The sequence below is a fragment of the Eschrichtius robustus genome, chromosome 3, assembly GCF_028021215.1.
Source record: "Eschrichtius robustus isolate mEscRob2 chromosome 3, mEscRob2.pri, whole genome shotgun sequence".
Classification (NCBI taxonomy): domain Eukaryota; kingdom Metazoa; phylum Chordata; class Mammalia; order Artiodactyla; family Eschrichtiidae; genus Eschrichtius; species Eschrichtius robustus.
The window spans coordinates 154,146,585-154,174,543 of NC_090826.1; the positions used below are offsets into that span (position 1 = coordinate 154,146,585).

At 43.9% G+C, this 27,959-nt stretch overlaps 1 protein-coding gene across 4 annotated transcripts; it reads left to right on the forward strand.

Annotated features, from left to right (window-relative positions):
• Positions 1-544: 544 nt before the first annotated feature.
• Positions 545-14,036, forward strand: TMEM183A (transmembrane protein 183A). 4 transcript variants are annotated; one of them, XM_068541530.1, is made up of 8 exons: positions 545-757; positions 952-1,041; positions 1,866-2,033; positions 6,514-6,673; positions 7,563-7,743; positions 10,154-10,234; positions 11,853-12,000; positions 13,336-13,430. In XM_068541530.1, exons 1-8 carry the CDS (start codon positions 649-651, stop codon positions 13,428-13,430), a joined length of 1,032 nt encoding a protein of 343 aa, XP_068397631.1. In that variant the 5' UTR covers positions 545-648. The 4 variants fall into 4 exon arrangements, with proteins under 4 accessions (XP_068397631.1, XP_068397632.1, XP_068397629.1 ...); XM_068541531.1 differs by having other exon boundaries at positions 6,517-6,673; XM_068541528.1 differs by having other exon boundaries at positions 547-757; positions 11,845-12,000; positions 13,336-14,036.
• The last annotated feature ends 13,923 nt before the right edge of the window (positions 14,037-27,959 follow it).

Consider the following 27,959-nt stretch of genomic DNA (forward strand, 5'->3'; position numbering starts at 1 on the left):
ACAGTTCTGTAACCTTCTCTCGGTTTTTTCTCTCAATACAAAGGAAAGACACCATTCTTTCCTCATCGATCTTTCTAGTATTAAGTTTGGAGGATGGTGGTAAATTAATAAACTTTTAAGAACCCCTCCCCCAGCTTTGAGAATTCAGAAATTTATAGCTTTTGTATAATAAATTAGAGTGAAGACTCTTTTAGACCCATGTTGGACTATGTCTACGTGGCCTGAGAGATGGAGCACGAAGATGACAATAGATGTTCTTTTGGGATACTAAAGTGAATCTGGAGTGTGGACAGAGGCAGTAGCAGAAAAATCGGGGAGGCCATAATGTAAACTTAGTTCTAATCAACGGGGTTGTGGGTTTCGGGTCTGAGACACCAAATCACCTTACAAGACGTATGATTAAAAACCCACACTGCCCAGAACAGCCACCTACCCTTAGGGAACCAGACGCAGGTCGATACTTAGGCGCTGGGTGATGACGTACCCCTAGACCAGGTGGTGATTGGTTTCTGAAGAGGGGAGTTGGCCGCCAGTGCGACGCGGAGCCCTGTCCTAAGCCTCGCGAGAGCTGCGATCCTGGAGCGGGATGGCCGCGGAGCCGGGCAGAGTTGGACCTTGGCTCCTGCTTCCCAGTCTCTGGCCCGAAACATGGCCCGGGGTCCTGGCCCGCTAACCCGGCCTCGCCCCGACACAGTCGCCATGCCCAAGAGAGGAAAGCGACTCAAGTTCCGGGCCCAAGACGCCTGCTCTGGGCGAGGTGGGCAAGGGCGGGGGCGTTGAAAGGCTTGGGGCTGGAAGCAGGGAGGGGGCTGGACAGCACCGAGGCGAGTGCTCGCCTGCCGGCGACGGGAGGGCGGCTGGACTGGGGACTTGGAGAGAGCAGGAAATCTTGGTGGGGAGGAAGCTGAGGAGAGAAGGCCTCCTCCTTTGAGGTTTGGTGCTGTGTTTCAGTGACCGTGGCGGATTATGCCAACTCGGATCCGGCCGTCGTGAGGTCTGGAAGGGTCAAGAAAGCCGTCGCCAATGCTGTTCAGCAGGAAGGTAGGCTTCCGACGAGTCTTTTCAGACTCAGTGAAGAGAGAACTCGGTGCTTTATTTTCCTGGGATTCTGCCTCAGTGTTTTTCTTGAAATCCTTTAGGCATTTTCCCGTAAACGTGTTTGCTCTCCTCGATGGTTACTCATATATTCAGGGGAGGGGAAGGATTAGCCAAGAGCAGTAGCAGTTTCTGTAGCAGAAATATTTTATTTCTGTCTTACCGTAAAAAACAAACAAACAAACAAACAACAAACAAAAACCCTTTGCATACTCTTCTGTGGTTTCCACTGCTTTCTTCCTGGTTATTAATCTTATTCCTGTTGTTCACATATATTCTGTACTTAACTCTGCTGTTTGCTTCTTTGTGTAATAACCTTGAAGTATTCTTTTCCTTTTCTCATGCTTCTCTTACTTTCAAGCTTCTTACTCAGGGGTCCTTGAAACTTGTCTTTTCATGATATGTACTGTCTCCAGCCCAGGAATAAGGTTAAATTGGGTTTAATTCCTCTCAAACACTGCTCCTCAGAATTTATGCAAATGAAAATAGCGTTCACCTTTTGCTTTTACCCTGAAGGGTTTATAGTGGAGAATAATTCACTCCCTTTTTCTTCAGGTCTGAAGCAGTTTCTGCAACTTTGGAGTCAGTTTGCTCATTACTTTCCAATTTTTTGTGTTTAAAATGCTTTTTTTTTTTTTTTTCTAAGATTCTCAGCTTCCTTTAGCAGACTCTCACACTGCTTTTGCTTTTTTTTCTTTTCCTTATGGATGCTGATATCCTGCCTAAGCCATGGTACTCTGCCATCTCATTCTCTTCTTATTTTCTTCTAGTAAAATCTCTTTGTGGCTTGGAAGCCTCCCAGGTTCCTGCAGTAGAAGCTCTTTCTGGGGCTGGTGAGCCCTGTGACATCATCGACAGCAGTGATGAGATTGATGCCCAGGAGGAAAGCATCCATGAGAGAACTGCCTCCAGAAAAAAGAAAAGCAAGAGGCACAAAGGTACAGGGCTCGCTCTCTTTTGGATTATTAGTCCTATCTGTGGTGATAACTTGAAGCTGTCACTTTCTCAGTAGCACAGGAGGTGATACCAGTGGAGAACCAGAGTTTGGATCTTTGTAGTGGGACAGGACTTAAATATACCAGGGCTTTCTACTTATATCTGAAGTTGAGAGGAAAGGAGATTGGTAACAGTAGTAGCCATTCATTGAGAACATATCATTATCAGGTAAAATCCATGTAGCAACAGGAAAACAAAAAGCCTTTGCATTTCTGGATTTCTGAATGTGTAAGGAAGCAGAGTTGTGACAAAAATGTTCTCTCTTCCAAATATGTGGATTGTATGTAACCAATTTCATTTCAGCTAAAGTTAGATTATTATCGTGGACTCTTAAGTGCTCTGTAATTGTTAATACCTGCTTTATGTCTAGTAGGTACTGTAGGAAATAGAAAAATGTGTGATATTTATGTATTAGTGGCAATAAAACTTACACAAATGAAACAAAGAAAGGTAAACTAGTGGTATACAGTGTGCCAACCTATCATTCACTGGTTTGCTCCAGACTTAAGGAATCAGACTCTTGGGGTAGAACCCAGAATTCTTAAAGCTAAAGTGGTTCTGATGATCAGCTAGAGTTAGGAGGAAACTAATAAAATAAATGATATGTGTATTTTTGGTGTCAGATCTGTGAGAACTTTCACTTATACTTGAGAATCAGATGACAGACTCTTGCATATGTTAAAATATATTGAAGTAATCAATAAATTAATGAATCAATGAACTGACTTTGCTTTGAAGTTATACCAATTATTGTCAGTGATACCGCTCTTTTCCGGAACCAAGAATGTTAATAGACATTCCTCACACTTCTTTGTTCCTTAATTTCTTGCTTTAAATCCCTACTCATCATCACCATTGTATTAGATATTTCTCTTGATTTTCCTTTTTGGTTTTGAGCACATTCCACAGAAGAGCTTACAGACTTTTAAATCATCTTTATTGAGATAAAATTCATCCCTTTAAAGTGTACGATGCAGTAGTTTTAGTATGTTCTCAGAGTTGTGTAGCCATCAACATGATCTAAGTTTAGAACATTTCTATCAACTCAAATCGATTAGTATCATTCCTCATTCCTTCCCAAAACTCTCTCCCACCCATCCCTTCCCCCAGGCAACCACCAATCTACTTTCTGTCCTTATAGATTTGCCTATTCCGGGCATTTCATATAAACGAAATCATATAATATGTCGTCTTTTGCGTCTGGCTTCTTTGACTTAGCATAATGTTTTCAAGGTTCATCCATATTGTAGTATATATCAGTACTTTATTCCTTTTTATTGCTTTTTATTTGACTATCATAAATAATGCTACTATGAACACTCATGGACAAGTTTTTGTGTGAACATATATTTTCATTTCTGTCCAGTAGGAGTGAAATTGCTGGATCACATGGTAACTGTTTAACTTTTTGAGGAACTGCCAAGTTTTTTATGAAGTTTCCATTTTATATTCCCACCAGCAATGAATGAGAGTTACAGTTTCTCCACATCCTCCTCAACGCTTGTTATTGTCTAACTTTTTAAACTATAGGCATTCTAGTTGATGTAAAGTGGTATCTCATGGTTTTGATTTGGATGCTAATGATGTTGAGCGTCTTTTATATGCTTATTGGCCCTTCGTATATCTTCTTTGGAGAAATGTCTATTCAAATTCTTCGCTCATTTTTACATTAGGTTATCTTTTTTTTTTTTTTTAAACATCTTTATTGGAGTATAATTGCTTTACAATGGTGTGTTAGTTTCTGCTTTATAACAAAGTGAATCAGTTATACATATACATATGTTCCCATATCTCTTCCCTCTTGCATCTCCCTCCCTCCCACCCTCCCTATCCCACCCCTCTAGGTGGTCACAAAGCACAGAGCTGATCTCCCTGTGCTATGCGGTTGCTTCCCACTAGCTATCTGTTTTACGTTTGGTAGTGTATATATGTCCATGCCACTCTCTCACTTTATTACAGCTTACCCTTCCCCCTCCCCATATCCTCAAGTCCATTCTCTAGTAGGTCTGTGTCTTTATTCCCGTCTTGCCACTAGGTTCTTCATGACCTATTTTTTTTTTCCCTTAGATTCCATATATATGTGTTAGCAAACAAATACAGGTTATCTTTTTATTACTGAGTTGTAAGAATTCTTATGTATTCAGGAGACCAGTCACTTATCAGATACATGATTTGTGGTTTACAAACTCTTAGCTATAATTCATCTTTTACTTCCTTGCTCCACTTTACCCCCATTAGGGTCCTTCATTCTCATCAAACTGGTCTTTTTTTTCCCCCTCTTTTTTCTTTTAGCTTTTTAAAAATGAGACATATACAAAAGAAGAGAGAATAGTGTAATGAATCCAATGTGGCTATTACATAGCTTCGTTTTCAACTCTTGGTCACTTTTGTTTCAGCCACTACCCCCTCATCCCCACCTCAACACACACTCACACACACACACACACACCCCATACACACTTGATTATTTTGAAACAATTTCCAGATATTCCGTTTTTATATCTGTAAATATTCTGGTAGTTACCTCCAAAAGATGAATGCTCTTAAAAAAATTATCACATCTAAAAAAGTTATTAATTTTTTTTTAAAGCTACTTTATTATTATTTTTAAAAATTTATTTATTTATTTTTGGCTGTGTCGGGTCTTCGTTGCTGCGCGTGGGCTTTCTCCAGTTGCAGCAAGCGGGGGCTATACTTCATTGAGGTGCACAGGCTTCTCACTGTGGTGGTTTCTCTTGTTGAGGAGCATGGGCTCTAGGCGCACCGGCTTCAGTAGTTGTGGCACGCGGGTTCAGTAGCTGTGGTTTGTAGGCTCTAGAGCACAGGCTCAGTAGTTGTGGCACACGGGCTTAGTTGCTCTACAGCATGTGGGATCTTCCCGGACCAGGGCTCAAACCCGTGTGGCCTGTATTGGCAGGCAGATTCTTAACCACTGTGCCACCAAGGAAGCCCAACAGTAATTTCTTAATATCATCAAAATCTTGTTAGACTTGTCTCTTTATTGCCCTCACATGTGTTTTGTTTTTTTAAATATCCAGGCTTCATGTTAGCTGTTTATTTCACTTGGAATACTTTTCCCCTTAACCTATGAATATCAAATTTTTTGTCCTTCATAACTTATCTCCATGAAGCTTTCCTTTACTGATTCCATTTCCTACGTTTTGAAATTTCTTAATAATTGTGTGTAAAACATTGGCAGTTTTTATAATTATTTAGTTTTGTCCCCAAAGACAGAAAAATTTTAATAGTACTCTGCTTTGTAAAAGTCCTCATGGGTCTCAGTGGAGGAAATTCCGATAGTTGTTTGCCTTCTCTTTTAGAGAGAGATTTAATGTGGGAGAAGGGGGCCCCAAATGTGGTAGGCTGAGCCTTAAATGGTTACTGGAGATTTCAAGAAGCATAAGAACCAGAAAAGACGATGTTGTTTTAGAAGCATTGGTCTCTGCTATGAAGAACCTAATGCAAGAACCTGATTGAGTCATAGAGCTACAGGAAGCAGCTAGAAAAGCAGAGGCAGCTTCAGGGAGGTAGTTGTAGGGGCTTTTTGCTCAGGAAACAGAAAGAAGAAAGCTGTGTTTTAGATAGCTATATAACCAAGTCTCAGTTAAAGTTTACGGTTAGCCCAGATTCTGGTATCTTTGTGGAGTGTGAATTTTTATTTGAACCTGACATGTGTTGTGGACCTCAGGGTCAAGAGAATTAACACTAATGAGGTCTGAAGGAGGAAGAGATGGGGATACATCATCACAGGGTATCCTTGAATACTGGATGCTTGTGGCCAGAATTGTAGATCAAGCTGACAATGAAACAAGAAGAAACCAGAAGAAAAGAAACATATCTAAGGCAATTACTGAGTAATGAAATTACACTGTAACTTACTTGGTTTTTTAATTTAGTTTGTACTTTGAGGTTTCCTCATACCATCTTAAAATCAGTTTTATTTTTTAAATGACTGAATTGAAGAAAATGTTTGGTGGATGGGAACTGCAAGGGAAATCAAGGGCAGAATTTATAGTGAAAAGCTGGACTTTGGAGAAAACTGGGTTCTGTTTACCTTGAATACTTGCAAGGTTCTGTTTTCTTATAGTAAAATGGACACAGTAATATTTTCCTTATTTCCACTGAAAATTTATTATAGTTGAATGATATGATGTATGCAAAGGTACTTTGAAAACTTCAAAATAGTATGTAAATAGTGGTTAAATAAAGGCCTTAAGAACAAGACCTATTCACTTGGGCAACAGGAAACAAAAGTTTTCAGCAGCTAGAATAAGCAGGAAATGATGAGTTTGAGAGGCTTCCTTGGACCTATTTAAACCATTTTCTTAACTGTGCAAGCCCTGGGAGAATTGAAATGATTGGGGATCTTTATATGTGCATATAATAGAAGGTCAAAAGTTATAGTTCTTTTTTCTGTTTCAGAAGATCTGGATGGGGCTGGAGGAGAAGAGTATCCCATGGATATTTGGCTCTTGCTGGCCTCCTATATCCGTCCTGAGGACATTGTGAATTTTTCCCTGATTTGTAAGAATGCCTGGACTGTCACTTGCACTGCTGCCTTTTGGACCAGGTTGTACCGAAGGTGCGACCACAGAGAGCTCACTGTGTTAGCTGCGTTGCTTATTTCTTGTTGTTTTTGATTTGGAGCTACTCCCTGGATGGTGACCTCTTTTCACCTTCTCTACTGCATGCCTGGGCATGAACCTAGCTTTGAATTCCTTGAGCTACTCTTTAATTTAAAATTGATATTATTAATTCATCCGGTAATTGTCTTCCCTATGGTGACCCACTTTTCTTCAGTGGTTTATCTTAACTAGAATTTTGCAGAAGTTATAGATGCCCATCGGTTTATCTTTGCAACTGGATTTGTTGTTTCTTAGATTTGCTAGTCATCTTGAAGTATCATATAGTCTTTGTAGTTATGCTGCTCTGTGTATAGTTGTAGTGGTGAAGAGGGAGTGAATGATGTGATTAGTAAGAGGGCTAACTTTTGATGCTGGGTTAGAAGTGTAGTGAAGATTATAAACCGTCAGTAAGAATGTGGTGGAAGGGGATGGTGAGGTATCAGGGAGTAGAGAACTTTCTGAGACATGTGACAAGAGAACTTGGTGGATCTTCCCCAGTGCAGATTCTTTTTGAGCAGCTGAAGTATATTGTACTGGTATAAAGTCAGAGACTTGCCCCTTTTTTAAAGTGAAATAGTGAGGATTTAAAATTTTTAAATGAATAGAGAAGTGCAGGATTACAAGGTATATATAAATTGGGTTTTGCATAGCAAAGACGCAAAAGTAGCTAAGAAGTGAAGGAGATAGTGATTTGTGTGTGTGTATGTGAGAGCACTAGGGACAAACTAACTACTGGCCAGTGGAATAGTATAGTAAAATTTGTACTGAGCCCAGGAGTCCTAGGAGACTGTCTTAGAGCAGAAGAGAGAGGTCACTTATTGGTAGGAGTAATGTGTCATGTTTTAGGCACTACACGCTGGATGCCTCTCTGCCTTTGCGCCTGCGACCAGAGTCAATGGAGAAGCTGCGCTGTCTCCGGGCATGTGTGATCCGATCTCTGTACCATATGTATGAGCCATTTGCTGCTCGAATCTCCAAGAATCCAGCCATTCCAGAAAGCACTCCTAGCACATTAAAGAATTCCAAAGTAAGTGACAATTAGTGTTGGGGTTTAACAAATGGACTCTTGTATAATGGGCCTGTTATCATGGCTTGTTTCCAGCTTCCTTGATGGGGTGGTCTAGGGCCGTAGGTACCAGGCTGCTAAGGGACTAACGTAAACTTTCAGGGCTCGTGGGTATCTCTTCTCCAAGACATTCCTGCTGTGCTGGGTTGGCTGATGTTATCTTTACCTTAAAGCTTTCTTGTGCTTTTAGCATATTCCTTATTCTCTTTATTTTAATTTATTTTCATGCCTTATACATTGGGCCACTTTAGATGGTTTAGATGGTTTGATGGTTTGGGCTAGGAAGAACACAACTCAAATGGTAGATGTAAACTATAATTCTTAAAAGGTGCTTTAAATCATGATACAAAGATATAAAACAACTTACTAATTTTCTTTTTCTAATGTGACCTTGACATCTGGATTTCCACTTTCTTGTTAACCTTAAAAGATTCTGGTGTAGACTTCTTCAGCATTTGCAAAGTGCCCACTATTGCCAGGCTCAGGGGTGGATTGTTTCAGAGACTATAAGGTACTTCCACTCATAGACTTTAGCCCTCTAAAATTCTTCCTGTGTTCTAGGCCATTCCTTATATCTTGGGATTTCCCCAGTAGTTTATATTTGTACATTGTATTCAAGGTCCTGGCATTCTTCTGATTTGTAAGTAGGTCTATAAGCCTTTGGTCCATTCTCTCCTTTTTTCTGCCATAATGAAATATCTAGTGAACACACCTTTGCCAAGCTAGACTAGTATAGCATATATGATTATTTAGGCAAGTTGATGTCTCGGCCTTTTTCTCATTCAACTAATACTGTTGTCTAAATTTTGTATCTTGAGTTTGTTAATAATTTTTATTACTCTGTTCCTACCCAAAGTCTGGTGTTCTATAGCACTTCCTATTCTCTTCTGTTTTGTTTTTATGCTTTGGATGTTACATAATGATTCTTTTCCCCTAGTTCAGCTCTAGTGTGATAACATTCTACCTGATACATATTGATTAAAAGGGTACTGTTGATTTCAAGATCATCATGGTTCCCCCCAGGGTTGCAGACTGAGGTGGTCAGGGCCATTGGCTGAGCCAATTTAATGTCACACTAGCTGATGGACTTAGGGCAGGATTAGAATGCTGGGTGAGTAGAATTTCATTCCTTCTCCTTGTAATATGAGTGGACAGTGTATCATTTCACATTTATAGTTTTTCTCCCCCAAAAAACATTTGATCGTATCAGGTGAGGTGGGGATCATCCCAAAGCTCACCATGCTAGGGGTGAATCAATTGTTGGGAGCAGAGCAGCATTGGGCAAACTCCTCATGCTTGACACATCCTCGCGGCTCCAGTGCACAATGCAAGTGCTACTGCCTAAATCTAAAATACCCATGTCTTCATATTCTTATAATTGTATATTAAGTTTTTTAAGTGGACTAAAAAAGTGACTTTTAAGTGGCTAAAAGTCAAGGTGGTGATAACTAAGGTCTTAATCCAGACAGGAAGACTAGGCCACCTGTCTGCTGCTTTTGTGCCTGTTGTTAGAGATCTTCTGAAGAGGATGTGGGACCTGCAGTGGCAGGTGTCCCATGCATGGCCTTGCTAGTATAACCACATCGCATGGCATTCAGGAAGTTGCCAGCATGCCTAAAGGAAGTTGTCCCATGTTCCTGGACTCCACCTTTTCGTATTTGATTCTCCCTCTCTCTCTTTTCAGTAGCATAGCTTGTGTGGGACACTGGAGCCGTTGTGTTGGCAGCAGAAGTGTTTGCCCCTTAAAGCCAAGCCCATTATTTTTGATGGAACAGCAGGACGTACAGGGCATGTCTGAAGGGCAGGACAGCTGGCACGGCGGACGACCCACCCCTTATCCCCTGGGAGGTACTTAACTTCTTGTGTTAACCCTAGCTGTAGCCTGACTTTCCTTGAGGGGCTTACTCTAGACTGAATTCAGCTCACCTCTGTAGTTTCCATACCGGCTGTCTGCTCCCAGAAGGTCCTGAGTGGTTTGCTCCTATTACATACAGGGCTGGCTGTCTCTGCCTGCCTTATGGCTTTGTTATCATCTTGTCTGGTGGCTACTGGCTGCCCTTATATTTTAATATAGAGGAGTGGCCTGCTGAATCAGATAATGCCCCAGTCTCTAGAGACCATGTTTCTGTCTTTAAAGATGAGAACAGTAGGGGTTGACCTCAATAGCATCTGAGGTTGACTTATATTGGTACCTCTTCTCTTTACTGAATAGTCTTGGGATTGTCTCTTTTCATGTTGCACCAGTGTCAAATTGTAGTGGTGGTGCGGGGGAGGTGGGGGTTTCTATCCGTGCCAAAGTAAAATCTCAGCATTGGGACCGTGGCTGGCTTTAGAGCTAGCAAACAGAAAGGTTATTTTTATTTTCTTACAGTGCTTACTTTTCTGGTGCAGAAAGATTGTTGGGAACAGACAGGAGCCAATGTGGGAATTCAACTTCAAGTTCAAAAAGCAGGTGTGTGCTTTTATCATCTCTTTGTTTTTCAGGTAATATCTTGCTCTAATTTTACTAGACATAAAATTGCCTCATTAAAATCAGATAATACATATTAAAGCATATAATGTCATGAAAAGAAAAGAAAGAACTATTTTATATGAAAGAGGCGCAAAGATTCAATAGCTTAATGCAAAGAGTAAACCTTGAGTGGATCCTGGATTAATGAACAAAGAGCAATAAAAGACATTTTTGGTACAATTAAAGAAATTTGAGTATGCTCTGGATATTAGATTATATGAAATTATTGTTAATTTTCTTAGGTGTGATAATGTTACTGAGATTATATATAAGTGTCTTTATTCATGTTGAATAAGGGTAGAATGCCAGTGTTACTTTCAAATGGCTTTGCCTCCCCCACCCCAAGAGTTCATGTGTTTTTTTTTTTAATATGTGAATATATATAAAATGAGAGCTGAGGTGGAGAGAAAACAAACGTGGCAAAATATCCAATGGTAAAGGGTATACAGGAGTTTATTGCACGGTTTTGTTAACTTTTCTATATATTTGAAGACTTTAAAAGTGGGGAAAAGGGAAAAACTTGTTATAACAATGTACTGAGGTTATTTGACTAAGAATTTTCTTGTTTTTCAAAGCAAATGTATTTGTAAACAACAATAATTCATATGGTTTTATATCTGAGGCACTTTGGGCAAGCCATGGGGAGAGGGACTGCCAAGAGTCTATTTATAAGAAGAGTAGATACTATTGCACCTTTGTCTCTGCCTTTTTCTTGGACTGTACCTGAGATCTTGGCTACAGTGAAGATCTGTTCTGCATGTCTTTACTTCTTGTCCTCAGCAGCCTCATTTCCTCCATCTGTCTCCCCTACTTAGTATCTCACTGAGGTAACACATTACAAATAAAATTATAGTTATCTCTCACTTGATGACAAGTGTGTTCCAGATAAGTTTGTATTTAAAGTAAATCATATTTTTACATTGATTTTTCAAAAACACGGTTCTAGGGACGAATTTTGGCTCTGATCATTTGCTTTTAGTAAGATGTCCACAATCTATGATATCCATTAGATGTTGGTACAAAGTCCACCATAGCACCTTTCTGGGAGGGAACTGAGGAGCAGTCTTCGCAGTGTATACAAGCTAAGACCAGAACTGCTGCAGGAAAGTGAATGCTAAGATTTCCTCTAGCTCTGAGAGTTGTGACTCTTGTTTTATGATGCCTGGAATTAGATGGCCACTTCTGCTTCCATCCCTTTTTGTGCAGCAGATGTTCTTTGGAGTCTGACAAGTCACAAGGAATTTGTGATCTCTCAAACATTGGAGAGCCTCTGATAGAGCTATAAGTTTCCATTTCTTGCCAGATGGTAGGAAACACCATCTAAATGAAGCACCCACTGTCACATTTCTCATCCAAATGTGTTTCCATGTCTTTCAAAGGTCAGATTTTCCTTGATCTGTATAGAAACTGATATGTATATTAAAGAGAGAAGAGATAACAGAAAAATGGATCTCAGCAGCTTTAGTTAAGCCATAGCATTTTCATTGGTGGAGTCTTAGAACCATAAACATTTCCTCTAACCCATTAGAGTAATTCTTAATTCTCTTCAGTCCCCTAGATTAAAGAGCAAGTGTATGGGAGGATTGCAGCCTCCCATTCAGTACGAAGATGTTCATACCAACCCAGACCAGGACTGCTGCCTACTGCAGGTCACCACCCTCAATTTCATCTTTATTCCAATTGTCATGGGAATGATATTTACCCTGGTAAGTGGAGACAGGATGTCATCCTCAGCTCTTTCATAGACTCTCACTATACTTCGGGTTTGAAAGAAATTTGTAAATTTAACCATTGAGGAAGAAATCTTTGAAGAATAATTTTAAACAAAATCTGAAAGCAGACTTGTATACTAGGAACAGACATATTTGTGGAGAAGTTAATTATGTCCGAGAATATTTTACTTCTGTTTCCTTCTCTATAGTGAACAGAATGTTTTTGCATCTCCTGTGTGGTGCTCATTAATGTTTGAGAAACATTATCCCGTTAAGGTTAATGATGAAGCTTATACATGAACACTGTATGTCAGGACCTGAGGCATGCATGTGGTATCATAAATGGAATATTAAAATGTAGGGTTACCAGCTCTGTCTTTTGTGTGATGCTCTGACTATTCAAGGTTTAGCTAAGAATTAAATTAGTAAACAGCAAATATGCTTCTGGTGTATTTTCCATGTTTTTAACATTTTTAACTGGATTGGCAACTGGAGAGTTCATGTAATTTATCTTCTCTGTATTTTAGGCTTATGTTCAGAGATATGTTTCCCCCTCCACATTGAAAATAGCTTTATTCTTTTTTTAATGGTAAAATAAATAATTCATACTTCATGTGAAGAATTTAAATAATACATAAACACATTGAGACAGTGAAGGTGACTTAGACTTCCGCTATCCTATAACTGCAGTTAACTTTTGGGGAACTGTTCTTTAATGTATCTGTTAATATATATTCAATACATGTATACACCCACTCTCTTAAATAATTTTGTATAATTGAGATTATGTCATATATCTGTTTTTATTGTAGGCACCTCTCATTAAGCCACATTAATGACTTATTTATATACTTATACTCCATATACTTCCTACTCGTAGAATTCTATACAGATTTACATATACATAAACATATTTAGAGATTTTGTGGTTTATTTTCCAAAACAATGTGATCAGATCAGTTGCATGCATCTTGCTTAACTTGCTCAACAATATCTCATCAGAATCCCTTCAAGTCATCTCTTATAGCTCTAATCCAGCTTTTTAAAATTGTCATTAAGGTAGTCTTTGTGCATGTATGCTAATCTGTTCAGCCATTTAAGAGGCTTTCTTTAGCACAGTTTAAATATATGAAGCTAAGAAAAACTTACAAAAATCACCCTTAATTTTTAATATCTTTGCAAAAAAAGATAGTATAGTGCTGTTGGTATAACTAAGAGATTATTTTGTGGCCTAGTTCATGTCAGTTGTCTAGATTGTCTCATTTTAGAGTGAGTCATAGGAAAACAAGGTTGTTTAATTTGAGTACTGAATTTATTTTTCCCTCCCAGTTTACTATCAATGTGAGCACGGACATGCGGCATCATCGAGTGAGACTGGTGTTCCAAGATTCTCCTGTCCATGGAGGTCGGAAATTGCGCAGTGAACAGGGTGTGCAAGTCATCCTGGACCCAGTGCACAGCGTTCGACTTTTTGACTGGTGGCATCCTCAGTATCCATTCTCCCTGAGAGCATAGATACTGCTTCCCATCACTGAGGGCAGCCCTGAGCTAGGCCAGTCCATTTGTAATCAGATTCCAGTTTGGAAGGGGCAGCTGGATTGTATATCTGGTCAGTAATGCACATGCTCTTCAGGTTTCTGGGGCTCCTGCTAGGGGAAGGAGAAGGATTGAATCAGGAGTAAAAACATTATGATTTATAAACATATTTTAATGTAAAATTTTGCATTTGAAAAGTGAAACCTGGCCCTATTTTCTGTGTTAAACCCCATTTGGTGCTACTGAGTTTGTTGTTCTTTATTCTTTTATCCCAGCCAAAGTGGATGATCTCGCTTTAGGGGAAAATTAAACTCTTAAATCTCCAAACAAGGAAATTTCAGCATTCCCTTATGGATCAGAGTAACCTTAGAGGCCTAAAATTGTTGCTACTGTTGCTTCCAATTTAGCTGCCCCTCAAATTCAAGTGAATATTTCCTCTTCTCCCTTTACCCCTCTCTAGAAATAAAGCAGGTGACAGGGTTTTCATAATCTTATGAGATTGACTTGTGTATCTTTCTTTAAAAATATTTGTCACATAAATATTTTTTTGCCAGTTTTGGATTTTAGGTATTTTTTTTGCATGAAGCTGATAGTAATGATAGTGATTTTGTGCTACACTAGGAACTTTTCATAATATCTCTAGTTCTCACAGTGCTGCAAGGTAGGTGATACTATTCCCATTCTCTGGCTGAAAAAGCTGAATCAGTGACTTACCCAAGGCCATACTCTCCAGTAAGTGGCAGAGCCAGAATTCTGACCCAGGTCCTTTTGCTGTGCCACAATTAAAAAGGTCAGTCTCATTATTCTTGTGGTAGATGGTGGCACAGGGGAGTAGGCAGAGTGTACATAGATAGAAAGAGTAAAAGGGTGAGTAAAAATTTGATTGTGGTATACCTTATCCCTAATCAGCCTTAAAGGTATATAAGATTGATGAAAGAATCTTTTAAATATGTGTTTCCAAGTAAAATGTAAAACAAATCAAGACAGTTATTGCAGGAAGGATAGTGATATTTTCATTGAATTGTTAGAAAAGCATTTATTATGAAGGTCATTAAAAAATTGCATTCTCGTATTGAAACCAGACTCCTGCACTATAAGAATTTAGTGACTCCTTTGCTCTGCTCTGCCCTGTGCTGCCTATGAGAGCTTGGCCTTTTATCCCTGCAGAAATGCTCATGTTCTCTTGGTGAGAGGACTTGCTTATAGCTTGTGTACTCTGAGAAGAGGATCATGTTTTTGTTTTGTTTCTGCTAACAAGATAAGTTTGCTGCTTGTCTCCTCGCACCTGCCCCCCACCCAAATTAGCTAGGGAGCTGGATATTAGCTAGAGGTGGGTATTACGACCATATTCTTTCAACATGAAGATCTCATGGGGGTAGTTATTATCATGAGCTTGACTGCTAAATTAGTGTGTTGTTTTTTCCTTACCATTCTCCCTACACCCTGCTATTTAAAGAATATTCTTAGGAAGCATCTGCTTAATACAGCTGCTAACAGCTAACCTTACCCTGCACTGAGGGTGGTTCTAAAGCTGTTCACACAGAAAGTGAGCCTGGGTCAGTGAAAACCAGAATTTGGGCAGTTAAATGATAACAAAAAAACCCTGAACAATAAGCACCATCTCTACAATCAGAAGTTGCCTTTTTGAGGCAGGAGGAGAGAAGCACACAGTCCTTAGTTCCCTGAATTAAAGATGCCATGGAGCAGAAGGGAGTTGTCCTGGTGGATTTTGTGTCCCCCATTTAGGAGTTACTTTTAGAAGGGGAGTGAAATAAATTTGGCTTAATAATTGTGTTCTGACTGAACTTCCTAGTTTTTGTATGAAACTCCATGGTATGATGATATTGCCTCAGCTGTTCTTTTAGTATAATATTGACAAACACTTGGTAAAGTATGTTATCAAAGGTTATCATGGCTTCAGCCTTCCCTCTGCACTGACTGAATTGCCTTTTCTAGGATGATTCCTGTTTTATTAGTGAAAGGATATGAAGTGTCTCAGGGATTTCCTTTTGATGAGAACCTGAAACTACCTGGAGAAGAGTTGGAACTTTCTGGACTGCTTTTGTAAAAACTGCTTTGTACTTGTCACTTCCTTAAATATGTACCTTGATTTTGCTCTCAGGGTCAGACAAACAAAATATTTAGCTTCATTTCTTACCCCTCAAATAAATCAGAATTACTCAGATTTTCCTGCCTTCTACCAAAGATACAAGGAAACTAAGCCAAAAGGTGAATATATTGGGGGAAAGAAAAAAATTAATTAATTAATGGTTATATGTGCCACTGATCTCAACTACAGCATTTGTTGCTGATATAGAACATGTGTGTGTATAAGTCTGTACACATGGCATGTATATAAAAATCCTTCACACTTCTAGCAGTGTGTACTGGGTATTGTAAAGGGGCACTGTGATGATACTTCACAAACCAGATGGGAAAGATGCATTAATAGCCACAGGTGACAGTAAGGAGCAATTCAAGAAAATGTACAGATTTAACCAAAATTTGTCATGAATTTTGGCATTGAGACTGTCTTCATACTATGTATATATAATAGACAAACATTTCATTTTATAGTAAGTGTTAGCACAGCCAAATACCTGAATTCAGGCAAGCAACACAATTCACTGAAGTGCACCCTATGGAAATGTATCTGGATTAAGTTTCTCCACTTAAAAAATGGGTGCAACCAGAGTAAAAGTAGTAAATGGGCGCAAGGGAGTGTGAAAGGTGACAAACCATTGGCAAACAATTACAAGGCCAGTACTGAGGCCAAATTCGAGAGCAGGTGGTTAGAGACAAAGGTAAGTTCAAAGGGCTATGTGCTGCACCTCACTGGGAAGGAGGCAGGACTCCGCTGGGCTCTGAAACTTTACTGGCGTTGGGTAAAAACCTCAGCTCTCCGCCACCTCGTAAGGGACCCTCCGGGCAGAACCAAGATGGCGCGCAGCATCAAAGAGGCTCCTGTGTCACGTGTGAGGGAGCGCCGGGGGCGGAGGCGTGGCCTCGAGGGAGTCGGTCAGGCCCCGCCCTTGAGGTGGGGCTAGGGGCTGTCAGTAGAAGGAGAGGGTAGGACCTTGAGGAGGGGCGCCACGGCGCTGGTGGAGGCTGCAGCTACGTCCGCGCCTGCTCGGCTCCCTAGGACGCGTCGGGCTCCCGGGGTCCGGGGTGGCTTCTTGCTCGGATACGAGCTGCCCGGCCTTCAGTGATTGCAGGCAGGTGAGCGTCCAGAGCCCGGGTTGGGGAAGGATGCCTCTTTTTCCCACTTCCAGCTCCCCTCACAGTTTGGGGAGGGGGTCTCAGTCTAGCGGTTCTTGGGAAACAGCACCTTTTTACTCAAATGTGTCGTCTCCTTTAGACTTCGCTACTGCTTCTTCTGCCGCCCCTCACCAGCCTTTGCAGTGCCCTGTGCCCTTGGAGGTGAGAATGGGGGGGACGATGCCCGATTTGCGGGGAGGGCGTGGAGTTCGCCTTCAGCTCCATCAGCTTGGGGGAGGGGGGGCTGAGTTGGCAACTCTCCCGGTGGGAACTGGATGGACTGCGCCCTCATTTCCCCTCCAGGAGAGTCAGAGAAGAAGCGCCTGGGCCAGGTCCGCTCCTTTGGCACAAGAGGTACTGAGGTCTTCGCTCTTCCCGGGGGTCTTATTCCTTCCCACGTTGCTCATATCACCCGTTCTTAATATTGCTAGCTCTCCATTCCTCGAACTGCCAGTCTCAGGCTGTGCCAGAGATGCCCCCGTCTCTGCAGTGCCAGGGCGGTGGAGTGGAAGGAGCGGCCAATCCGAGGTCTGGTGAAGGTGGGGTTGAGGGTGGGCGCAACCATAAGAGAGTGCTGGAATACAGATTCCTGAGCTGGGAGGGTGGGAGTGGGGAACTGACTTTCCACCACGCAGTAGGGATGTTTTTCCCGTACAGTTTGGTGGTGGGTGGGAAGAGAGAGGTCCGGTTGAAGGACTTGGAAACGAGGTGTGGCTGGGTTTTTTGTTTTGAGGAGGAGGGATTGAGGACAAGGTGCCACCAGGTATGCTGGTAGAGGGGTCGGGGAATTGGGGCTGCTGTCCTATGTGGTGAGCAAGTGGTTAAGGAGGAGACTCTGCTTAGCATGGAGATGCCCTCCTGGCGGGAGCTGAAGGGGCTCCTCCAGTAGCCACGTTTCAGGTTCTTCCCCCAGTCTTCCCCGTTGGAACTGGTACCTAGTACTTTGTTTGACATCCAACAAACATTAATTGGGCACCTACTATAATGCCAGACACCATGCTAGGTGCTAAGTCTTCTGAAGGCAATTTAGGGCTATGGAGCACCTGAAAGGTACACACAGTAGACACTGTTAACAGCTCTGCACACCGCCAGTCCCCCCTCCCACCCCCCCAGCCCCAATTTTGTTACATTGCTATTGGATTAGAAAAATCCAGAGCCCTGTCCACATCCTTTCAAATAACTGTCTGAACTGGATTCCAACCCATCCACCCCCTACCACTATTAATCAGCAGGCAGTCCCAAGGAAAGCTACCTTAGCAAAAGCAACAGTTTGAATGATTTCCTTTGGCTATTTTCTAGGACTTTGTCCTGAGGTGTGAGGAGGCTGCCTGGGATAAAAGGTATCTCAAGATAAAAATGAGACAATGAATGGCACAATGGTTATCGGGGGCCAAGAATGCACTAGACACCCAGCACAATGGGAGACACCATCTCTGGAAGATAGAAGAGTGGGGGTGGGGGGATGTGAAAGGGAAATCTCGTCCAGTGGTATCTGGGCATGTGCAGCTGGGCACATCATGATGCCGGAACTGTGGTATGTATAAGGAAGGACTGGCAGATGGGTGCTAAGGAGGGATTGGAGGGGCAGGGCAGGGCAGGCAGCCAGGCTGCTGGGTCCCCTCTCTAGCAGATTGCTGAAATCTTAGAGCTGGAAAGAGTTGTCAGGGATTGCTTGTGGATCCTTTCAGAGAGAGCCTCTGAGGATAGCAGGGTGAGAGCTAGGGAGAGGAGCAGGGCCAGGGAGGTGGGGGCCAATGGGGCTTTAGGATATGGGGGAGATATCTGAGGTCTTTCTGTGCCAGGGATACTCTACTCTGGGGCTTTAGGCCCTTGGATGGGTTGACATAGAAACAACGTGTGGTTTCTGAGTGGTATGGAGTTGTGTGTGGTGTGTGTGTGCTGGAGAGGAGGAGTTGGTATGGAGCAGGGAGGACTCAGTGAAAGCTGCCTGAGAGTCTAGGTCCCAGGTAGGGAATTGGGAGAAATGGAGGGGAGGGAGTGGGGTCAGAGGGAGGGGTGAGTGTGTACTGCAGCCACATGAAGTCACCATATGTCCCCCCTCTGGCCTGCTTGCTCACTGAGCTATAATTAGCTCTGGAGGGCATGTGGTGCTGGCTCACAGGAGTATGGCACTTGGGATGGCCAGCAGAGTAAAGAGTACTCAGAGAGGTGCTGGTGCTGGGTGAACTCTGAGAGGGGGTGTTTCTAGGGGACCTTTGCTGAATTGGGAGTGGCCTGTTAGGAACTGAGAATGTCATGGGGAAATAGCAGTGGGGGAAGGAGCTCTAAGCCAGGATGGTATGAAACTCCAGGGCTGGCAGAGCCTGAGGACTCCCCTCTTATCTTCTGGCCGCTGGCTCACCAGTCACACAAGAAGCATGATTGCTGCCCAGCTCGTGGCTCTGCTTTCAGAGAGCATTGGGAGCTGCAGCCCCCCACCTCCCTCAAGTGTCTTCTGTTCCCCCAGGTGAAGTTAGTTCTAATCCAGAGCAGCTTCTTGCCTGTCAGTCAGGGGCTGAGAGGCCTTGGCTGGGGTTGCTTCGTTCTCAAAGAGCTGGAGGAGAAACTATCACCAGTTAATTCAATTGGTCATACTCCAAGTGGTGCTCAGTGCTGACCCCCAGGCTGTGCCAGAGACTGAATATTTGATCACATGCTACTCTGTATTGCTCCCAAATGATTACTTGTATATCTTATGTTCTTTCAAGTAGACTGTGAACTTCTTAAGGGTAAAGATTGTATCTTACTTGCCTTTTGTATCCATAACAATTCCTAGCTAAGTAAGTAATCTACTACAGCATAGGAAATCTGCTCACAGTAATCGTTGGATTGAATTAAAGAGGTCTGTCTTCAGATCCCCTGGGTTCAATGAAGCCTCCTTGCAACTAGAAATATTTAACCAGGAGCAGAGGATCTTCTGGGGACCCAATACAGTGGTATTACATCAGAGGGAGAATTAGATTCTATAGGCAGTGAAGTGAAAATTCCTAAATCTCCCATAAAGCCATGGTATGTGGTTTAGGTTTATAACTCTGAATAATAATACTAATGTACAGATATAGTATATATTATAGAGTAATTATAAAAATACATAATGTATACAATGATTTAAAAGAGTATTTAAGTACAAGTATAATTTTGTAGTTAAGTGTCAGATGAAATAGCTGGTTTGCATTTAGAGGCCTTTATTGCTCACTTTGCCCAGCCAGCGGAATTTTATTTATTCTCATAAATTAAATGCATGTCTGATGTGACTTCATGGCCACTGTCTTCAGATAGATAACTGTCATTTTAAAGGAGAGATAGGTTTCCATTTAATTTAAGAAAAACTTCCTTAGGACAATGAGGGATTCCTCATTTAGTAGTGAGCTCCTTATTCCTGAAGGATAATCAAGTAAAGACTGAACTGTCAGGGATGTTGTGGAAGGAGCTCCCTCCCAGGGTGGGAGGTTGGCCTGCATGACGTCAGAAAACCATTCAAGCAGGGATCTGCAGTTCCAAGTACGGGCAGGGGTGGGCGTGGGCACTGGATGATAGAGGTTCTTGACAGCTACTACAGAAGAGGATTTTCCTGTGTTTGGCTTAGAGCAGGGATCCCCAACCCCCAGGCCGCAGACAGGTACCAGTCCAAGGCCTGTTAGGAACCAGGCAGCACAGCAGGAGGTGAGTGGTGGGCCAGCGAGCAAACCTTCATCTGCCGCTTCCCATCGCTCCCCATCTCTCACATTACCACCTGAACAATGCCCCCGCCAACACCGTCCGTGGAAAAATTGTCTTCTACGAAACCAGTCCCTGGTGCCAAAAAGGTTGCGGACCGCTGGCTTAGAGGATAGCTGCTGAGAGGAGGGCCTGGGAAGTGCGGCCAGGCCAGGAGCTTGGTGTTGACTGTTCCATGAGGAGTGAGCATTCTGGGAGACTTAGGGGGTGACCACCGCCATCTCTAATGCACACGGAGCCCTGGGCTCGGGAGATAAGGCAGTGGAGCTCTGATGGATGGTGGTAAGTAGAAGGGTAGGCTGGGACCAGTTCCTTGACCTCAGCTCACACTAGGCCAGTTGTGGAGTACCCCAAAATTTTGGCCCTTGTTTGGGACAGAGCACATGGAACAAGTGGAATTTTCATTCCTTCATTATTATCCTCATCCTTCCCTCCTTCCCCTCTCATACATTCTCACAGAAATTCAGGACCACATATACTCTTATACTCTTTCATGACCAGTGATACGCTTTCATGATCATGCACACACACAAAGCTCTCACGGCACCCATGAGCTCTTATGAACATACATGATTTCATGACTCCCAGATGCATTCTTATGACTGGACACACACATGCATTCTCACGACCACAGTCGTATACCATCATGAGCCCTGACATACACTTGTGACCACACACATCCACACACAATCTCACCGTTATACATACCCACTTATGCTCTCTCATGCACATGCGCTCAGGACCCCATTTTCATGACCATACTCTTACACACACACACACATGCTTCTCTTTCATGATTACACATTTACACCACAAATTCTCATAACTATGCACTTACACACTGTTGTGTGAATATACATGCCTTCCCCCACGTTCTCTCTGTGTCATAACCACATATAGCCCCCACACTTTTGTGACCACATACACTTACACACTTTTGGTGGTGCCTACATTTCTCTGGGCAGTTCTGTGTACTCTGGACCTTTCACACCCCAGCACCTGGCAGCACTCCCTTCTGGTGTTCCTGATTACCCCTGAGCAGTTCTGTTTTCTGCTATGTGACAGCTCTCTAATCTGATGGGCTGACCTACTAATGCAGAAACTTCTGAGCAGTTTTTTGTGAACACCAGAGGACCCATATTCGTCCCACACAGACCTCTAGTTTGAAAGATTTTTATCCTCCAAATAAATGACATTTATTACTTTGTTTCTTCTTTTGCAAACATTATTTGAAGACATCTATAAGTGTTAATCAATAGCTCTGATTAACAGAAGATGGTTAGGGTTACTGTACTTAATGATGTAAGTTCAGCGAAAGCCAGGTCCTGCCTATCTTAGCTTTTGTAAATAAATGATCTCTACTAGACATTTAGAATGTGGGTCCCCAGTGTCATCTGTGTAGCCTTCCCAGGTTTTTTTCTCTGTTGCATTGATGTGCTGCCTCTCTGAGAGAACATGTATTTATTTTAGCAGAGGTCTCTGTAGACAATACTTACCAGGGATCTTCTAACCTCTTTTTAGGCTTGGAACCCTTTTATACAAATGAAACCTTAATCAGATGTCCAGTAAAATTGACAGACTTGGAGTTGATGAGATTAAAGAAAGGAAAGAGAGTTCAGAGCCCTTTGTGTCTGTCTCACCTCTTTCCCCTTTTTTCGTCCTGGGCTGCCTCAAAGGTACTCTATCATAAAGCCCAGTTTGCAAATCCCTGGCTTAATTTAAAGAGGTAGTTGTGATGGCTGTAATTTTGGTTATTTTAGAAGTGGAACTATTTTGGAGGTGCACAGAGACTTTCAGTCCTCCTTTCCCCACTAGCCTTTGACATTAGTCCTCCTGGGGTGGTGAGAATGCGAGTAACCATACGGCTAGGCATGCCCGGGGCAGCTGCAGTTTATATCTGTGTCCTGGTGTGGTTGTTAACAGTGCCTCCATTCACTATCCTGGTTTAGACAGAAAGTTGTTTGCTTACCCAAATGATAGGCCATGTCTTAGCAAGAGGTGGTTCATAACTAACTCCTGGGGAGCAGCTGGAGAGATGGGCTTCACAGATATGGGCCCAGAGGAACCTGTCAGATAGAGAGGCCTCTTCCTGAATCAACTGAATGTGCCAACATTCAGAAGTTGAGTATCTGGGCTGGCAGTCAGTGCTAACCTGTGCTTGGGTAGCATTTTATACTTTTCAGAACAGTTTCATGTCTCTTAACTCCTTTGACCCTCATGACACCCTGTATGATCACTGTATCGTGTTGTGTGTTATGACCTTCATTTTCCAGATTCGGGAACCTGATGCCCAGAGAAAGTCTAACTGCTGGCCTTTTAGGGGCCCAGGGAACTGGATGATTTAGAAGTGATTTGTGGCCAGCAGTGAGAAACTGTCAATAAAGCTTTTCCAAGAGTGTTTTTCCCTTGGAAGGCTTACTGTAGCTAATATAGATTTTTAGTTTTCTTATTGTAATTGGAGTGGGCCCAGCCTTGAGGTGCTTCAGGAGCCTGGGGTGCTAAGAGTTAACACTTACTGTTTGCTGGACACTGATGTCAACACTTTGCATATGTTAACTCTAGTAATCCTCACATCAGCTATGTGAGGTGAATATTATTATCATCTCCATTTCACAGATGAAGAACTGAGGCTCAGAGAGATTAGGTATCTTTCCAGAGTCACATGTCAGTGGAGGAGACAGCCCATCAACCTGCTCCAGAGTCTTCCTTTCAAGGTAGGAGTGGCCTCCATCTTGCTGTAAAGAAGCTTTAATTTTTCAGAGGGGAAGATAAATGAACCTATTCCCAAGCCTTGAGTCAGTATTTTCTATTTTAGAGTTCCCCTTCTTTAAAGTTGGTCAGAGATGCACTTCCCAGAATGACTCTGTCACATGTATCCATTCAGCTCCATGTATGTTAGGACCATGGTAAGTGTTGGAGCATCCAAAGATAATTAGGTTATGGTTCTCACCTTAGAGTCTTCAGATGAGTCTATGTTGCACAAACAGAGGGAAAGGCTGTGCTGGGTCAGTGGAAGAGCCAATCTTATGTATGGGGGGGAATCAGAAAAGGCTCCATGGAGAAAGTGGTATTTAAGATGAGCTTAGAAGGGTGATCAGGAGTTCGTTAGACTAACATGGAAAGGAAGACTGAGGCAGGCCAGGTGAGGTGCTAGAAGCTCATGAGCAATAGGTGGGCTCTGGGAACATGACAGTGAGCAGAGCTAGGGAGTAGCAGGGGAGAAGGGGCTTAACTGGGCTTTGGAGAAGAGGATGAGTGAGGGCAAGTCTTCTTGGGTTGTTGAGCTGGATAGGGAGAGGAACAAGGGAGGAGGAGAAGCTTCTGGATTAGAGGGAAAGAGAGGTGGGGAGCGAGACTTCATTCCACTGGGAGGATGGTATCTGAAAACCCCACAGGGTGAGGGGAGCTGAGGGCTCAGAAGAATGTGTTCTGTAGTTCCTGTGAGAATGTGGTATGGTATGGGGAACTCAGGCAGTCTCCTTACAACTCAGTATGGAGCCAGCTAGGCAGTAGATGGAGAGAATTGGGTAGGTGGTAGATGAGGCTTTGGAGACAGGTCACTTCCAATGGGGAAGTGGCTGCCTCATGACCATGATGCCTGCTATGCAGAGGCCTTCGCTCAAGCTAGAGGAGGATCAGTGGAGGAGGGCCGAGGTGAGCTATCTCTAGGCTGCCATCTCCCTGGATGAAGGCGAGAAGGGCCAGGGCCCAAGTGCCTTGGCCTCTTGGAAGAAACACGACGCCTGAAGGAGTCATGTCCACTCCCTCTTCCTCCATCCCCTACCCCTCTTTGGAGTCAGACTGGAATTGAATCCTAGCTCTTCCTCTTACTAGCTGTATAGACTTGATTACATGACTTAAGTCCCAATTCTCACATCTGTGAAATGAGAAGAAGAATTGTGTCTTCCTTGCAAGGAACTGTGAGGATTAAAGTAAGTTAATATATGTCCACTGACAACACAGTGTCTGGCACATGGTAAATATTGAATAAATCATAGTTGCTATTATAATTGTTATTATTTTCCTAGATGACCACTTCCCTCCCCATTTTCTCAGGTCTTCACCCTACCTCCAATTGACTGGGTATCAGACCTTCCTCTTTTACCTCTTTACCTTGAAGTGCCCACTTTGTGTGGCTCATGGCCCACTTAGACTTGAGCACAGCTCCTGGAAGCTTTGCCCTGGCCCTTTGGCTTCTATGGGAGCTGGTAGCTTTGCCTTTGCTGAGCTGTCTCACCATGGTGGGGCCTGCCATCTGGCAGGGCAGTGGGGAGCCAGCCTGTCTGTGTGTGCATGTGGCCAGCTAGAGCATCAGACCCAAGTGCCCATCCCTCCTGTTTGTTAGGGAAAGATGGAGGTGATTTTTGGGGAGCCAAAGAGGCCTCAGAGTCTGCCTCTTCTGTGTTTATAAGCCCAGAGGCCTGGTTTTCATCTGACCCCTCCCTCCTCACACACACATAAGCTCAGTCTGGAGCCCTTCTCTGTTGTGTCACAGCCTGCCCACACTCCTCACTGGCAAAACCCCTCACATATGTTTGCTTTGGGGGTTGGTAGCTTTCGCCTCTGAATCAGGACTTGTGAGTGTTACTTAGAAATTATGCAGGAGTTGAGGAGGCTTCTGTTAAGCTGAGATGATAATTGCGCTATTTAAAGATGGCCATGGAACCAGAAAGAGCCAGGCGTCCCGATGTGGCTGTCTTCAAGCTCCCTTCTGCTCACCATGCTTGTGCAGTTTGTGGGGACAGGGATAGGAAGTCCTGGACAGTCATCTCAGGGGCATCTGTCTGGCATACATCTCTGGCCTCATCTTCAACCTGCTCTACATGATGCCAGTTCCCTAGGGGAAGTGGAGTCGCTACCTGGCTCTTGGTTTGGAAGGAGGCTGGGAAAGGGCTGATGACACTGAAGCCAGCTTCTCAGTTACCAGAATGACTAGGAGGATTTGAGGAGGCCAAGTCAGACCAAATAGCCAGCACATCACTGTAGGCAGCCTGAGGTCCTATGTTTCCTTCCTGAGAACTTCCCAACTGCTTTCCTATAAGGAACCATAAAAAACCCACCCACAGGCCCACCTTTGCCCACTACTAAGGTAATTCATACTCCCCTACAATTGTGGGGTGCTTTCTGCTTTTCCAAACTCTTTATCCATGATCTCATCCCTCTGAGGTGGACTAAATAAGGGTTGTGGCTTCTGTCTTACAGTAGAGGCCTTAGTAGGTCATGACAAGCCCAAGCTCACTCAGCTGGTCTGTGGCAGAACTGCAGCTCAGGTCTCCAGAGTCCCCGCTCTGGGCTCCTTCCTCTATATTACACTGCAGGCTGCCTGGAGATCTGTTGGATTGAGTCCCTGAGCTCCTGAGCACATTATACTCTTCTCCAAAAGACAGCCTCTGCCACAGGGGCCCCCTTCCCCAGACTGGCCTTCTCTTCTGCTTCTCATTTCTTCTTGGGATGGGGGTAGGGGTGTGGGAAGGGATGAGGGTCTGGCTGTTGATGAGCTTGGAGAGGTATGATGGGGCCAATGTGGCCTTTAAACCTCACAGATTGGAGCTTTAGGGTGAAGTGGGTGGGAGAATCAGAGGACTTGCTGTTATTAGCATTAGTGAGATGGCACCTCTGGCAAGACTGGGGTAGCAGCCCCTCCTATCTGCTCCCAGCTGCTCTGTGGGGCAGTGATGTTGGGGTAAGGTAGGGTGCAGACCAAGGTGCTACTTTTCACCTCTTGGAACCCTGCCCTTTACGGTGGCTGTGCAGCTTGGGGAATGGATCCCTGGATCAGAGTGTGTATCCAGTTTCTGTGTCTGGGAACATGTGTATGTCCTAAGTCTCCAAGTTCCTGTGTCGCCCTGTGTGCATGTGTGGGCACGCCCACATGCTGCCTGAACTACTGGGCCCTCTGGGAATGGCTGTGGGTATGAGCTTGGGAGTTCTCAAGCTGGCACTCTAACTTTTATCTTATCCAGGCCCAAGTTCCTCCCCAGCCTCACCTTGGCTATCCCCCATTTCTGGGGGAGGGGATAAGAGGATGACAGGGGGTTCAGGTAGAAGAGACTTGGCCCGTTTTTGGTTCCCCTGCTAGGTTCAACCTTGCCACAGGCCAGAGGTTGTTCCCTGTGTCTGACTTTTCACCTCACACTGGGTCCAGATGCCGCCTGTCCTGTCCCTGACCCTCCCAGTCTGCCTATTGCTCAGTCTGCTACCTGAGGGGTGAACAGGAAGCTGTCCCTGTGTCTCCCAAATGGGGATGGGGTAGGGAAGGAAGGAAAGCACCATTTACAGGGCTTCTCTGAGTGTTCATCACTGTGCTGGGTGTCTCACATCCCATCTCTCATAAAACAGGAGCTCTGAAGACAGCTCCCTCTGAAAACTGATTAAGGTGGTAGCCTTCCAGCAGTGAGCAGGGAGGTTGGAACCTGATGGCAGGCAGAAATCCCTAGCTGCATGCTGCCTTCCTCGGTTCACCTTCCTTTGCTCTGACCACTGGGATTCCCTGTGCCAGGCTCAAGGCGTTACTGCCAGGCTGTGCACATGCTAACCACCCTAGCTGGTGACTTCTGACAGTGCCAGCATTGGGCAGTTACATGGAGGGAGAAGATTCCCAGACATGAGCAGGGGCCCCACATGGAAGCCCTGCCCTAGGAGAGTAACATCTCCCCCACCTACCAACATCAATCCTTTACATCATTCTGCCTCTGCTCCAACCCAGAGGTGGTAGGCCATGAGTTCAGAATGGAAGCCTGCTGTCTGCCAGGTTTCAGGAGTAGGGGATGACTTGAGCCAGAGCCTCCTCCCTGAATGATGGGCATGGAGCAGGTCAGGGCTGTCTGCCTGCCCCAGTGTCCAGCCTGTGCCTTTTCAAGGAGCCATGTTGTGCCAGTGGTCAGGGTAGGAGCTACTCTCTCCCTGTTTCCTATGAACCCAGTAGTCCATCCTGTATGGGACTCATACCCACTAAGAGCCCTTTAACCCCTTCTGTGCTTGCCTTGGCCTGAATGTGGGGGAGAAACCTATGGGGTGGGGCAGGGACCCTATTTCCTCTCCTCCCACTCTCAAAGCCCCAGGTCTCAGGAGGACTCTGGGCAGCCTTCCGGCTGCTCCCTTGCCGCTTACTGAATTATTTCTATATTTGGCCAGCAAGCCACATGGGTGGGGGAACCACTCCACTGCAGCTGCACTTCTGACAGCTGTGGGTGGGGGAAGCTGGTGACAGAGGCTACAGCAGTGGGCATGTGCATTTCTTGGGCGAACTAAGGAAGGCACCATCTGAGTGAGTAAGCCCAGAGAAGCGGCATGCGCCAACTCCTCACCCTCTTCCCCCACGTTCTGGTCCAGGTTCCTGCCTCCTCTCCCCTCACCCACCTCCTGGATGCCCTTCTCTGCTCAGCTGTTTCTCACAACAATCTCTTCTCCAACAGACCACTGCCCTCCAGAAACGATGGTTG

What these genes read in the sequence shown, in the direction of transcription:
- TMEM183A (XM_068541528.1), top strand. Translation starts at nt 649, where the DNA reads ATGGCCCGGGGTCCTGGCCCGCTAACCCGGCCTCGCCCCGACACAGTC. An exon ending in CAATGCTGTTCAGCAGGAAG is followed by an intron (nt 1,042 to 1,865) that starts GTAGGCTTCCGA and finishes ATTTTCTTCTAG; the next exon opens with TAAAATCTCTTTGTGGCTTG. An exon ending in ACTTCAAGTTCAAAAAGCAG is followed by an intron (nt 10,235 to 11,844) that starts GTGTGTGCTTTT and finishes AATTCTCTTCAG; the next exon opens with TCCCCTAGATTAAAGAGCAA.